Consider the following 13,475-nt stretch of genomic DNA (forward strand, 5'->3'; position numbering starts at 1 on the left):
TTTTTTAATGTATGAATATTGTAAATGTAAATTAATATTGTAGGTATGAATAGTGTAAATATGAAATATGAAAATATGTCTGTCTTCAGACCATGTACTTTTGTTTCTGTGCCATGTAATTAAAAATCACTTTCTCTTAAAGTTTCCTGAATTCTGAATATCTTTGCCAATTTTCCCCTGAATTGACAGAAGAATGAGTTGGAAGAAAAATCTGGCCTTTAGTTTTCATTCATTTGTATTTTAAACTAAGACACTTTACATGCCATTCTCTTTATCTGATGCATTCACACAGATCAGCAGAAATAAGGCATACAGATACAATTAACTAAATATACAATGGCCAAATATGCAGAATTCTCACTAATGTAAATAATGTGCAAAATATTATTGATTTTATGATAAGTATCTCTAGATATCTAGAGGCCAGGATCCTGGTTTGTTAAGCAGTGTACAGGTTTAATGGGTGTTGTCTAAAAGATCATTGTGAAGTTTTTCCATTTGAAGACTGTGGATATTTACTGTAAATGGGGAAACTTAAACCAAATCAGAAATTGTGTGCTAAATTACTGTTAGTTTACTAAGCTTTCTCATTTCTCTGAGTAGATTACAGAATCTATAAACAAATAGAAAAATTCTGTGCTTGTTCAAACTCCTACAATATTTTTGACAGACATTGATAGGGATGAAATTTCAACCAGTTAAAATAAACTGTGGATTCAAGAAGTCATTGAGGTAATGGTGCAACTGTTATTTAGCAGCAGGTAAGATTTGTGTAAATAATAGTAATTAAAAAAAAAACCTTCTTGCTCGTTTTCTTTATATTCTTTTTTTTTTCTTTTTTTTTTTGTCCAACAGGATGATGATGCACGTGAAAGTCAGTTTAGCTTTACAGCATATGGAGTGGGCCCATGCGTGCAAGCAAAAGATGGAATGACACAAAAGGGGCCAAATAATCCTGTTCAAGCTGTACCAAAAAGCCCTGATGAGATGAGAAAGGTATTCATTGACCGGGCCAAGAAAATAGACACAATATCCAGAGCTTGTTTCCCGTTAGCCTTTCTGATTTTCAACATTTTTTATTGGGTAATTTACAAAATCATCAGGCATGAGGACATTCACCAATAACAAGACTAAGGCTTGCAGTACATAAAGATCTGGCTGTCACACTCGACCAGAAGCTTTTTTTTAGAAATGCACATCAGAGGAGTGACTGGAAGAGTTAAAAACACTGAGGTGGTGAAAAAAGATCCTGCGTGGACTGCAATGACCAGGATGGAAGAATGACACCCAGAAAAGATACACCTGCTATTGCAAACTTTCCTTGTAAAGCTAAATATTAACAAATTTTTCATTGTAAATCACTCTCTACTGAACCTTTACTGCCAAGTATTGATACATACTGTTACACAGTGGTATAACTGTACAGTACTCTCTGATGATCCTTAATTTTTTTTTTAATTCTGATGTATTTTAATTTTAAAAATGGTTCCTGAGTACCCTAGGTAAATCTCACAGTATTGCAGAATAGATTAGTGTTTGTAACATTGATTTCAATTTTACAATATAATGACAAATTACTGATTGGAGAAAACAATTTAAAGGACTTGATCTAGTCTTAAGGACAGTACTGGTCGTTTTGCAATTAATATATTTGACATATTTAAGTCATATAATTTACTAAATGTATTTATATTACTGTTCCCCTGTTTGTTGAAATAGTCTCTGACAGCACAAAGTATACAGCCTAATAGTCTGCCTATCACATGAGAAATATATTAAAATTTGTAAGGTATTGACTCCTGCAAAGGATTTTTTTTCCTTTTAATTACTTACACTTTGATAATTGAAACATATTTTTTAATATTTTTCATATTTTAAGGTTTTTTTTCCTCAATTCATAAAACTCATACAGCTAGTGAAATAGACAAACTACATCAAAATTTTGCAATACGTCACTTTGATTCAATGCAAAGAGATTTTGGAGCAAAACTGAAAGCAAATAGTGAACTCCACTGAAGCATTTGGAGGATGAACACAGTTATGTTTACGCACATTCATCTCCTACATGTTACATAAATATAGGAAGCTTAATTTATGAATATATCAAGTTTTCTGACTCATGTTTTGAAGTTTATTGATATAACTTAGATATTGCTTAAGAAGCACTTCACAACTTTGGAGAAACATGAAGCTCATCTAAAACATAAAAAAGGATCTGGATGGTCTTTTACATTTACTGTATTTCACATTAATAAATAGGAGACCAACCATTAAAACTCTTAGAAAAATCTTCCCTGTTTAGGTTTAAATAAGTCATTTTAGTTACTTCTTTGAATTGTAACACCATAGATCAATCTTGTCTATTGGAGAACAAAACTATACTAAGATATGAAAATGCATCATTTAGAATTATTAGATACTCTAAGTCCAGTAGCTGAGGCTGATTCTCATTGCAAAATATTTTTATTTTGAACAGGTTTAAAATTTTTGGTTTGTTGTTGATCAGAATGTGTATACAAAAGCAAAATCAGCTGGAAACAAACATCTGGTGCACTGCCAAAGGCATGGTGCATACGAAGAAGCAGTAGCAATGTAACTCTGCACTGAGTAATATAGCAACCTTGGCTTTGGTTTGTTATTGTTCTTCTCCAAGGATTACTTAGAGAGATTCTAAAATAGTAGCTCTGAGATTTTGTTAAACTGTGTCAGAAAGAAGGTGTATAATCTGCCTTTATTTTAAAACTATTATTCTTTTATAGTTTTACTTCATTTATGATCTAAAATTAATTCAATTTACTTAAAATATTTTTTTTTCTTGTTAAGATGGTGTCTGCTTTTTGTTGATCTATTTATGTGCATGTTCCAAAATATCATGTTCACTTATGAAGGTGCTCCTCTGTGTGAGGAGGTATCATGAAATAATGGTTGATATTTCAGTTGAGTTATATTCACCTCTCTCAAAGATGTCATTAACTGTATTGTATGAAAAGGGATGTTAATTTGCTTCTGTTAGCAGCAAAGTCAACAGTATTTTGTTTAAGGGCTGTTTTCAAATGCACATAACTTTTGGCATATCATTCTGCTGCCCTCAGGTGAGTAAAGATGTTCTATTTTGATATAATGAAACCAAGATCTCTCCTGAACTGGTTTTATGAGTTGGTTTTTTTCTGTTACTTTTGCCAAGGTAACAGAGGCCTCTGCAGTCCACTAATAATGTGTTTTTCAAAAGAAATAATAACTTAAAATTCAATTTTCATTTAGATTATTCCTAAATGACTTAAAGGCACATGGTAAAGAAAGAGAGAAATGTCATTTGAGATGATAAGAAACTTCAAGGCACAAATGCCTGCTCTTCACCACTGACTAGGGGAAAAGTCCAAAACTGCCAGCTGGCATACCAGCCCTCTTTACAAAGCTAGAATCAATAGCTACAGACATCAGCTAAGATTAGTGTGGGAGTTGATTCTTTTGTAACTTTATAGTGAAGCAGCAGAGAATACTATTAAGAAGATGCAAGAATTGAAAGGTACTCTGCGGTATTTGTCAGACTGCAGTGTTTGTGCTACAGTCCCGTGAAAGAGACATTGGAGAAGCAGAAAAATAATTATCAAGGAAATAATGCTTGAGGCAGATGGTATCTAGCAGGCGTCCATCCACATATAAATAAGAATCCATTAATTAGGCTGAAGTAGATAGCCACCTCATTTCACTATCACTGGACCAGGCCTGAGTACAAGTCCTTAGCAAACAACAAGGTTCCTTTTAAGCACAACCCCTGTATGACAGGCTAACACAGCTTTGTCCAAAGTCATTATTCGCTATAGGTGCAGACTCTGTAGTTCTCAGGTCATGTTTTTGTGGTCTCTGTAGGCCAGCCCTGTACTTTCAAAATAAAATACTGGTACTAGAATGACATTGGAACACAACGAAAAGAGAGGGAGGCACCATAGGATCTGGAGGAATACCCCAATAACACAGCTACTAAAGAACTGGCACAGTCACTACAAAGGGAAAAAAGAAAGGATGAGACATCATTATTTTTCCCAATCTCACAGTATCCTTGCCATAGGCACAACTGTTCAGGCAGGAGCAGTAGCTGCAGGGAGAAACAGTTTATATCAACTGCTACGAAGTATATATTGTTTTCTGAGAGCAGTTTCTACCTGTGCAGATTGACTTCCTCACCATCCGCTTTCTTAATGTAAAGAGAAGCAAACCAGGAAGGTACAGGATGAAAAGTGTGGGCTGTGCATAGCATAACAGGGGCCACAGGAAGAGAGAAGCCCAAAGCAGAGCCTGGAACCTCTCATATGACTGTCTTTTCTTCCTCTACTAAAAAGAGATGCGGCCCAATCCGTGTCACCCCTCATAATGCCAAAAACTCCAGGACTTTGAGAGAGGATAAGAAAGGTCCCTTTGAGGTGCAGTAGAATTACTGAACTACCACAGTACCAAACTCTTGCTTAAATTCGAAACAGCAAAAGGCATTTTATTTTTAAAATTATATTCAAATACCAACACAATGCTCTCTCATGGTTAGAGGAATGGCTTTTTTTCTCTATAATGTTGACAAACTATAGGAGGCTTTAAGGTGTTTTACTGTTTAGAATTCAGCTATTTTCTAAAGAATCATTTAGAATTCAGCTATTTTCTAAAGAAGCATTTGTAGTGTGTGAGGGGTGATTCTGTTTGCTCACTAGACAGACATATTTAGGTGATTTAGATGTGCACTTTACATTTAAGGAGTAAGGTATTGCTTCCACTTTTTGTATTAAGCCCTTACAGATCTGTAGGCTGATAATGTAGATAAAAATAGAATATAATAAACTGTACAAAACCTTATATTTTTAACAGTAGTAAAAAATAGAAAGTCTTCCTTAACATTAGGGGGAGAAAAAAGTATTATTTGTAGCAATAATTTTATATTAGATGGAAATAAATTTATTTATACCATTTCCAGCCCAAGCTAACATGGTTGGCTGGAAAAGATGTACTTTTGTGTAACTTCTGCTCTCATTTGAGCTATTATAGGAATTAATCTAATCCAACAGAGAAGAATTTGGCCTTAAACTGTGAAACTGCTAAATGAGCTCGTAGTGCTTACAGTACGCCTGTGAGATAATAAAATAACTTTATCCACATCTTACTGCACAATCATATGGCTATTTAGATGACAATTATATCAGACCTTCACAGCTCTTTTCCTTTTTGAGACAACTAAGAAGAAAAATATAATTCACAAACCAGACTACTTGTTAATAATAAAATGAGTATTCTGTTTTGGAGTGGTTATGGAAAAGGTGTCTTCAGGCAACATACATCACCTACAGTAATTACTGAAGTACTATCAATTTGGAAGGCTTGTGGAAGCAGGTTAGATTGCTAGAAACAGTGGGTTAATGCCAGAGAAAATGTTGGCTCATCCTGTATTCTTGACATTCTCAAATATTACTGCACTTCTTCACTTTCATCTTTGTGAAATATGCAAGAAACGTTTCTTATGTTTGTATTTTAATGGATGACAGAGTGATACTAACAGATGAAATGGACTAAAGTAGCTACTGATGTTACATGAATGTGGAATTGTGAGTTGTATAAAAAGAAATTGCACCATAAGCTTTTGACATAAAGGTTTAACATAATATACAGTATTTTGTGTGTTAGTGATCCTGGCTTTTTAAAGGTTACAGCAAGAAAAAAGAAAAATTTATATGATAGTGTATTAATAACTTGTCTGTGAGTTTTCAAAATATTCTCCGTGAGTTCTGTCTGATGGCAATTTCATCTCAAAGTACTTCCTTTTTGGTAAAAATCTATAAATGTGTCGTGCATGGATTTAATTAGATTCCTTTTTGCTGTATTGCAGTATCATATTGCACTTAAGCTGACATTCTCTGCAGACAGAAGTGTTAAAAATGTGAAATTTATGGTAACATCCGTATCATTGTAGATATTTTGTTCAAAAAAAATAAACAACTTTTTTCAGAAAACATGCAATTTTTTATGATATTTTAGGCAACGAATTTAGAGTCAAAGGAAGGAGTATCAACACCATTGGAAAAAAAAGGATTAAATCCTCAGCAGTAGTTAAGGTGCATTACCATTAAGAATTTCAGGAGTGAAAACTTGAGAGAAGGATTGAGTGCCTTCAATTGTTACATGGGCTCCAGTTCTCAAAAAAGCTCATTCTGAAAACTCAAGGAAAGTTATCTTGACAAATATCTATTGAAATAAGTACAGCCATGCTCAAATAGTCCTGCTGATCTTATTATCAAAAAGGCAAAGAACGTCAATTGCAGTAAAACAGACTTTTGAAAATTTTATAGAACTGTGAGCCCTCCTAAGTATTCCTTGATAAAAAATGCCTGAAGTTAGTAAATAAATCCTTTGCAAACAGTCTGAGTTCTGATAATCTGATTGCAGCATTGTTAATGCACTTATAAAGAGCACAGAGAACGCTCATCTAAGTAATAGCCACATGTCAATGTGATGCCATTTAGACTAGAAATTTTTAACAGACATCATAAATGTTTTGCAGTCCCTGCCCACATATGACAAAAGGCAACATCAGTTCATACATTTCAACTTGCTTTTCACATTGATGGAATACAAAACAAAAAGTTTGACATAATTGCTAATGAAGTATTTCCATTACCTGTCTCTAATAATTCAGTTCAGCAAACTTATGACTTGGAGCTTCATAAAATAGAAATTTCTCAAGAGAACAGTCAAATGTAACAAGACCACCAGGGAAACCTTAACAGAAATCTTGAGCAAGCCTTCATAGAGCCCACAGAACTGTGTGATCAGATCTTTACTATTTGTGACAGTTGTTGCTCCAGTAGATCTGTAACACCTTGTCTTCCCAAAAGCAAAGCATAACTGGTACCTCTGACCTTGTTCCAGTATGTTCCCAAGCAACAACGCCATGAAACTACTGCAGTAGCAAATGTTTTCACATAGTTCCCAGAGCATGAAAACCGCAAATGTACTGTACCAGGCGAGCAACAAACAATTAAACAAGAAATTAACAGCCAAATAATGTCACCCGAGAGTCATAGAAAAGAGAAGTAACAGATCTTAAAGAGATCAATATATGATTGTATGGCATAAACTATGTGGCCTTTTCAACACAGAATTCTGGAAAATCAGATATCAAATATTCTTTTTCATGATTGTATATATAGCTACCTAATTATTTTTAAAATATCTCATTATTTTTTAAATTTTAAAAAATATTTAATTTCACATGGTCCATACATTAGATTTTATTTTGTACTATCCTACTCACTATACACTATCAGGATCTGAGAACAATTTTTTTTTCTGAATATGTGAATTTAAAACCCAGAAGTCACAAACTAGAATTACAGCAAAATTATCATTTTGGAAATAAATCAAACTTTTTCAAAATTTAAATAATATACTTCTAAACATTTAATAAGCAAATACATATTTTATATTTAATGTTTCCTCATTAAAAAAAAAAAAGAGATATTTCAACAATTACTTCACAGACTTACAAAGTCAGAGAATGGCTGATGTTGGAAGGGACCTTTGGATGTCATCTTCTGCAAATCCCCTGCTCAAGGAGGACCACTTACAGCCAGTTGCCCAGCATCATGTTCAGATGGCTTTTGAATATCTCCAAGGATGAAGAGTCCACAGCCTCTGTGGAGTGCTCGGTCACCCTCAGAGCAAAAAGTGTTTTGTAATATTCAGAGAGAACATCCTGTGTTTTGGTTTGTGCTCATTGCCTCTGATCTCTTACCACTGAAAAGAGCCTAACTCCGTCTTCTTTACAAACTCCACACAAATTTTACACAAACTGATGAAATTCCCCTAAACTGGACACAATAGTCCAGATGTGGTCCTACCAGTCCTGAATGGATGGGAACAATCACCTCCCTCAGCCTGCTGGCAACACTGTTAATGCAGCCAAGCACACCATTAGTCATCTTTGTTGCAAGGGCACATTTCTGGCTCATGTTCAGCTTGGGGCCCACAGGACCCCCAGGTCCTGTTCTGAACACCTACTTTCCAGCTGTTCATCCCCCAGCATACACTGGTGCGTAGGTTGTTACTCCCCAGATGCAGGGCTTTACACTTTCACAAGACTGAAAAAACTTTTCTTGTAATGTTAGCCCTTAAGTGATCTGTATTTAAAATCTCTACTGAGGTAACGAGTTCAGTCTCAAATCCACTTATGTCATGTTTTAATTCCTCTCTTAACAAGCCAAATAACACTCTGACTTACTTGAAAACATCAGGGTGTTACTTTGGATATGTTTACTTATTCTCAGTAGGTATGTTCAGTAGGTACAGAAGACATTAAACAGTTGTTTCTAAAAGCACATTATACTGCAACTTGTTTTTCCACCTGAATATGAGGAAGCACTTTACTGTGCAGGTGACCGAGCACTGGAACAGATTGCCCAGAGATGTTGTGGAGTCTCCCTCACTGGACATACTCAAGAACCACCTGGATGCAATCCTGTGCAATGTGCTCTAGAATAACACTGCTTGAGCAGGGAGGTTGGACCAGCTGACCCACTCTGCTCTCTTCCAACCTGACCCATTCTGTGATTCTGTATGAAGTTGGAGTAAACCTCATGTAGGTGTGCTAGATCACTCGTTATGAGTATTAAGATGAACTTATTTAGGAGGATATCGGACATTTTTACAAGTTTCAATTATACTTAATGCATTATATGCCAATGAGGTTTCCCTCCCCATCCATTTCTTGTTTTACAGTAGCAAAAGCATCGTCATTTCTCCGGACAGTATAAATTAGACCACAAGATGGCTCCCTCGCACATGGATTGAGGGATGTCATGGGTATTTCGGTTTTGTTCCAGGAGATAAACTTCAGCAAAATGCATTCTTCCGGAAGACGATCCAGACACTGACTGCCACTATTAAGAGGGAAATTTATAAAGCATAACTACTATTCATGCTACAAATCATACTTCATTTTGAAAGTTATTAACAATAGGTGTGCTGTCATGCTATAATAAAGGCAAAGAAAAAAGTATTAGAAGGTTTCAGGGTGACCTAATTGTGGCCTTTCAGTACTTGAAGGGAACCTTCAAGAAAGATGGAGACTTTATAACAGGGAATGTAGAAATAGGACAAGGGATAGTGGCTTCAAACTGAAAGAGAGTAGGTTTAAATCAGATATTACAAAGAAATTCTTTCCTGTGAGGGTGATGAGGCACTGGAACAGGTCTCCAAGAGAAGCTGGAAGTGTTCAAGGCTGGGTTGAATGGAGTTCTGAGCAACCTGGTCCAGTGTAACCCCTGCCCATGGCAAGGGAGTGGGAAATAGATGATATTTAAGATTCTAACTCAAGCCATTCTACAATTCTATGATATATAGGTTTTGCTGAGGAATGAGTAGCTTCATATTATATCTAAGAGGACATGAACCCATACACTTCAGCAATGTTAACAATGTAAATCTGTAAGTCAGTTTGTCTGTTGTATCACCACCATGTTGCTTTCCTAGCAGACTTCACCTTTTTCACATTCACTGAATAAATATGGAAACAGCATTGAGAACACCTGAACTTCGATCTGAAATGATACCAAGGATGATATTATAGATAGATACTACAGATAGATATTATAGATAGATACTACAGAATAGTTGCAGACTAGAACAGACACTAGCATCCATTTACTGTTTATCCTTAATTTCTCAAGAACATGATTTAGATGCTAGTTAAATGGGATGATGATGAACACTATTAATTTTGAATTTGTACTAGTTAATAAATTGTCTCCTAAAAGTTAAAGAATTATATGTTTAAGGTTCACGGAAGCATTTACAACCTAAAAATCAATTAGTATCATGGTCGTTATATTCTTTTCCCCACTGGCTTTGCAGGGTCTCCTCAGTGATAACATGACGGAATTACTTTGGCATAACAACCAAATGTTCAATATTTAACTGCATTACCACTAAAAGAAGGTCAGTAAAAATAAGACAAGAAGAGCATATCTCACTCCAACAGAAAAACTTTCAATTGTATACAGTTGTGGTCAGAGGTAACACAGAAACAATTTTATTCCCACACACAATTTTGAGAAAATAAATTTTAAAACACTTTCAAAAGTGTCCTACCCCTTTTTCAGCAGCCTCAGATTTAATTAAGGTTTCTAAGTACCAAAAAACACCTTGAATTTTTTATTGCAAATAAATGAGGCCAAGTAACTTTCTGAAGAATTTTGAAGCAGTATCAAAGCAGCTTCTGGGTGAGGGAACAGGGAAAAAGTACTACTGGTTGTGTCAGTAGTTCAGGTAAAGTTCTGACAGTGCAAGAAGGTCCCTTTCTGAGAGCTCCTTACATGCTGACCTGAGGTGATTTCACCCATTCATTAGTTATTTTGTTTCTTAATGACACCTCCAGGATGCTGCTTTAATTTGAAAAGCAGTACATTCCAACACCACTGTACGACACAGAGGAAGTGTATTGAACTGTTTTGTTATTCCTGTTCACCTTCTAATATTTCTCCCATTTGACACAGTTGTTCCACTTGTAGAACAGTTACACTGTCCTTCAGATTATTAAATCTCTAATACTTCATTCTTACCTATAGTACCCATGCTTGTGTTCCAGCTCCTCCTGTAAGGGAAGGTGTGGACCCACAATAACATGAAAATCCCCAAGTAGTCTCTTAGGATAAGAGTTACAAGAAAATTCAGGTACTTAGATCCCTTCCTCACCTCTTTCCTTTCTTTACTACCTAATCCTGGAAAAAGTTCAAACTCAGTTTTCAGTATTACAGAATCAAAAAATCACAGAATATGCAGAGTTGGAGGGGACCGAAAAGGATCAAGTCCAACTCCTGGCCCTGCAAGAGTCACACCATGGGCCTGAGAGTATCATCCAAATGATCCTTGAATTTTGTCAGGCTTGGTGCTGTGACCACTTTCCTGGGAAGCCTGTTCCAGCACTCAGGGTGAAGAACCTCTTTCTAATATTCAGCCTAAATCTCCTCTGACACAACTTCAGGCCATTCCCTTGGGTCCTGTCACTGGTCACCACGCAGAAGAGATCAGTGCCTGCCCCTCCTCTTCCCCTCATGAGGAAGTTGTAACTGCAATGAGGTCTCCCCTCAATCTCCTCTTCTCCAGGCTGAACAGAACAAGTGCCCTCAGCCGCTCTTCACACAACTTCCCCTCAAGGCCCTTCACCATCTTTGTTGCCCTCCTTTGGACACTTTCTAATGGTTTAATGTCTTTCCTGTGTTGTGGTGCCCAAAACTGCACACAGTGTTCAAGGTGAGGCCACACCAGTACAGAGCAGAGTGGGACACACCCCTCCCTTGACCAGTCTGTGACACTTTGCCTGATGCCCCCCAGGACATGGTTGGTCCTCCTGGCTGCCAGGGCACAATGACTCGTATTCAACTTTCCATCAGCCAGGATCCCCAGGTCCCTTTCTGTGGCACTGCTTTGCAGCCTCTCATATTACTACAGACATCAAGAGTGGTTAGTTTCAATTATACTATAATGTTTTAAATAGTAAAATAAACATGTAAAATATTATCAGAAATGGCAAGATAGTAATCATGAAACATCCAGAAACGCTGCCAAAAAAAAAATCCTTTTCATTATATAACTCTTTGACACTTCTTTTATCCTCCAGTCTCTTTTTGTTGGTTGTTCTGTTTGTTTGGTTTTGGTTTTTTGGTTTGTTGTTTTGGGGTTTTTTTAATTTTAGAAATAAAAGACTGTGAAAACAGACTAAATATTTTTGTTTGTGCTGTTTATATCCAGACAATTATAGTTACATAGAAGTCAGACAAGGAAAGTAACACTGAAATCACTTAGACTTAGACAATACATTTGAGTTGAGGTCTAGAAAATGATCACATTTGTCTTTTTATTTATCATGTTTTAGAGAAGCTTCATAACTATTCTCAATGGTTACTTTACAATGCATTTGTTCCTTTTCTGCTTAAAAGCCCAGACTGAAATTTCTTCAATCAACATTTTAAATCCAGCAGAGGACAACAGCTCTTGCCTTTCCCTGGACAGTTATCCTTATTAAAATCTTTATCAAATCCTTCGCAGAAGGAAGTAGACTCCTTCAGAGGTTGGCTATCCCTTCCAAATAGATATACCAATTAACAGAGATATCTTTGCCACTACTCAAAGTCCAAACATAAACTGCCTCCCTGTAGATTCTGTGCTGACAGGAACTTATCTTTGATCATCAGAGAGAAGGGGAAAAGCTTGCATAGGTGATTAAATAGATTTTACCCATGTTTTACCTGCTGAAGAATCACCCTTGGATATTGTTGCACTTTTTTGGGAAAAAAAAAATGCAAAGCCTTGGAGACCTCCTTTTCAATCAGCTCTTTTATATCCTATTCCTTCTTCAAAGGTATGAGAATTCTATTCATTTGACTTCATTAGTGCACTATCCCTAAGATTATCTAGGCTGAAAAAAAAAAGGAGGAATTTGGCAGATTTATCACTCTGTAGATGGATGTGGAAATAGGTAGACGCTTAGTGTGCTTCTCTTGGGAGATCAGTTGATTCAGAAGGGGAAAAGTGTAGAACAGTGTATTGATGGATTTTCAGTTCTTTTGTCCATACAAATAAATCCATAGAAGGTAATTATTCTTGACCAGTTAACTTGAAACCTGATCCAAATAGCCAGATGCCACAGAGGCATCTACATAGTTCTGAAAGCAGCAGATTCAAAACAAACGCTTGTGTTTATTCCAGTCTGAAATCATGTAATGAAAGTCACTTCTCAGTTGTGAAAAATGACAATATGAGATGCAAAGATTACTATTATTTCTTAATGATCAAAAATCTATGAACTGTTACTGCCAAACCAATTATGTAATGTCCCAGGAATGACAGCTCAAGGTCAAGGTAAAACCAAGCTAATAGATTCCATGGAAACAATACTGTTGCAACTGACATTACAGAAACTGAGAGTAACACTCTGTTGTTACTCAAAGTATATTCACCCTTCCCTGAACGTGTCCTTTGACTTTTCTCTGGCTCAACAGCCAAACATACATCTTTTAATGCCTGATTATTAGTGTTACAACTAAGGAACTGAAAACAGTTCCTAAAGAATGCCCTCCAAACATCAAGTAATAGACAAGTTGTTTATATATTAGATTTACCTCTATTTGCATAAATATTTTGAAACCTTTTAGTATCAAATTGATTTACACTGCCATGTCTCAATTTAAGATTTTTCACCTATTCAAAACTCAGGATAAATTCTGTTGGAGGCAGTTCCCGGGTAAAAGCTAAGCTGTCATTAAATAAGGCATTTCTCCTAAGAATATGGAGCTTCTTAAGTTTATTTTATGCATTTCTGAGGCCACAGTTAACAAACTCAGTGAAACTTGCTCTTTTACAGAGGCTAGGTGGTTAGCATTCATTCAGCAGGTTAAGAGCTACCTTACGAGCACCTAACAAGAAGAGAGAATTTACTGCCA

At 36.0% G+C, this 13,475-nt stretch overlaps 1 protein-coding gene across 3 annotated transcripts in view; it reads left to right on the forward strand.

Annotated features, from left to right (window-relative positions):
* The window catches only part of GLRA3 (glycine receptor alpha 3), an 86,898-nt gene extending 80,917 nt beyond the window's left edge, over positions 1-5,981 (forward strand). For all 3 annotated transcript variants that reach the window (XM_051790184.1, XM_051790185.1, XM_051790186.1), the window contains one exon: positions 856-5,981. In XM_051790184.1, coding sequence (XP_051646144.1) covers positions 856-1,125 — 270 coding nt within the window. In that variant the 3' untranslated portion in view covers positions 1,126-5,981. The remainder of the gene's footprint in view (positions 1-855) is intronic.
* The last annotated feature ends 7,494 nt before the right edge of the window (positions 5,982-13,475 follow it).

Source organism: Manacus candei, unplaced genomic scaffold (assembly GCF_025592945.1).
Source record: "Manacus candei isolate 608988 ecotype Guabito, Panama unplaced genomic scaffold, ASM2559294v1 h1tg000028l, whole genome shotgun sequence".
Classification (NCBI taxonomy): Eukaryota; Metazoa; Chordata; class Aves; order Passeriformes; family Pipridae; genus Manacus; species Manacus candei.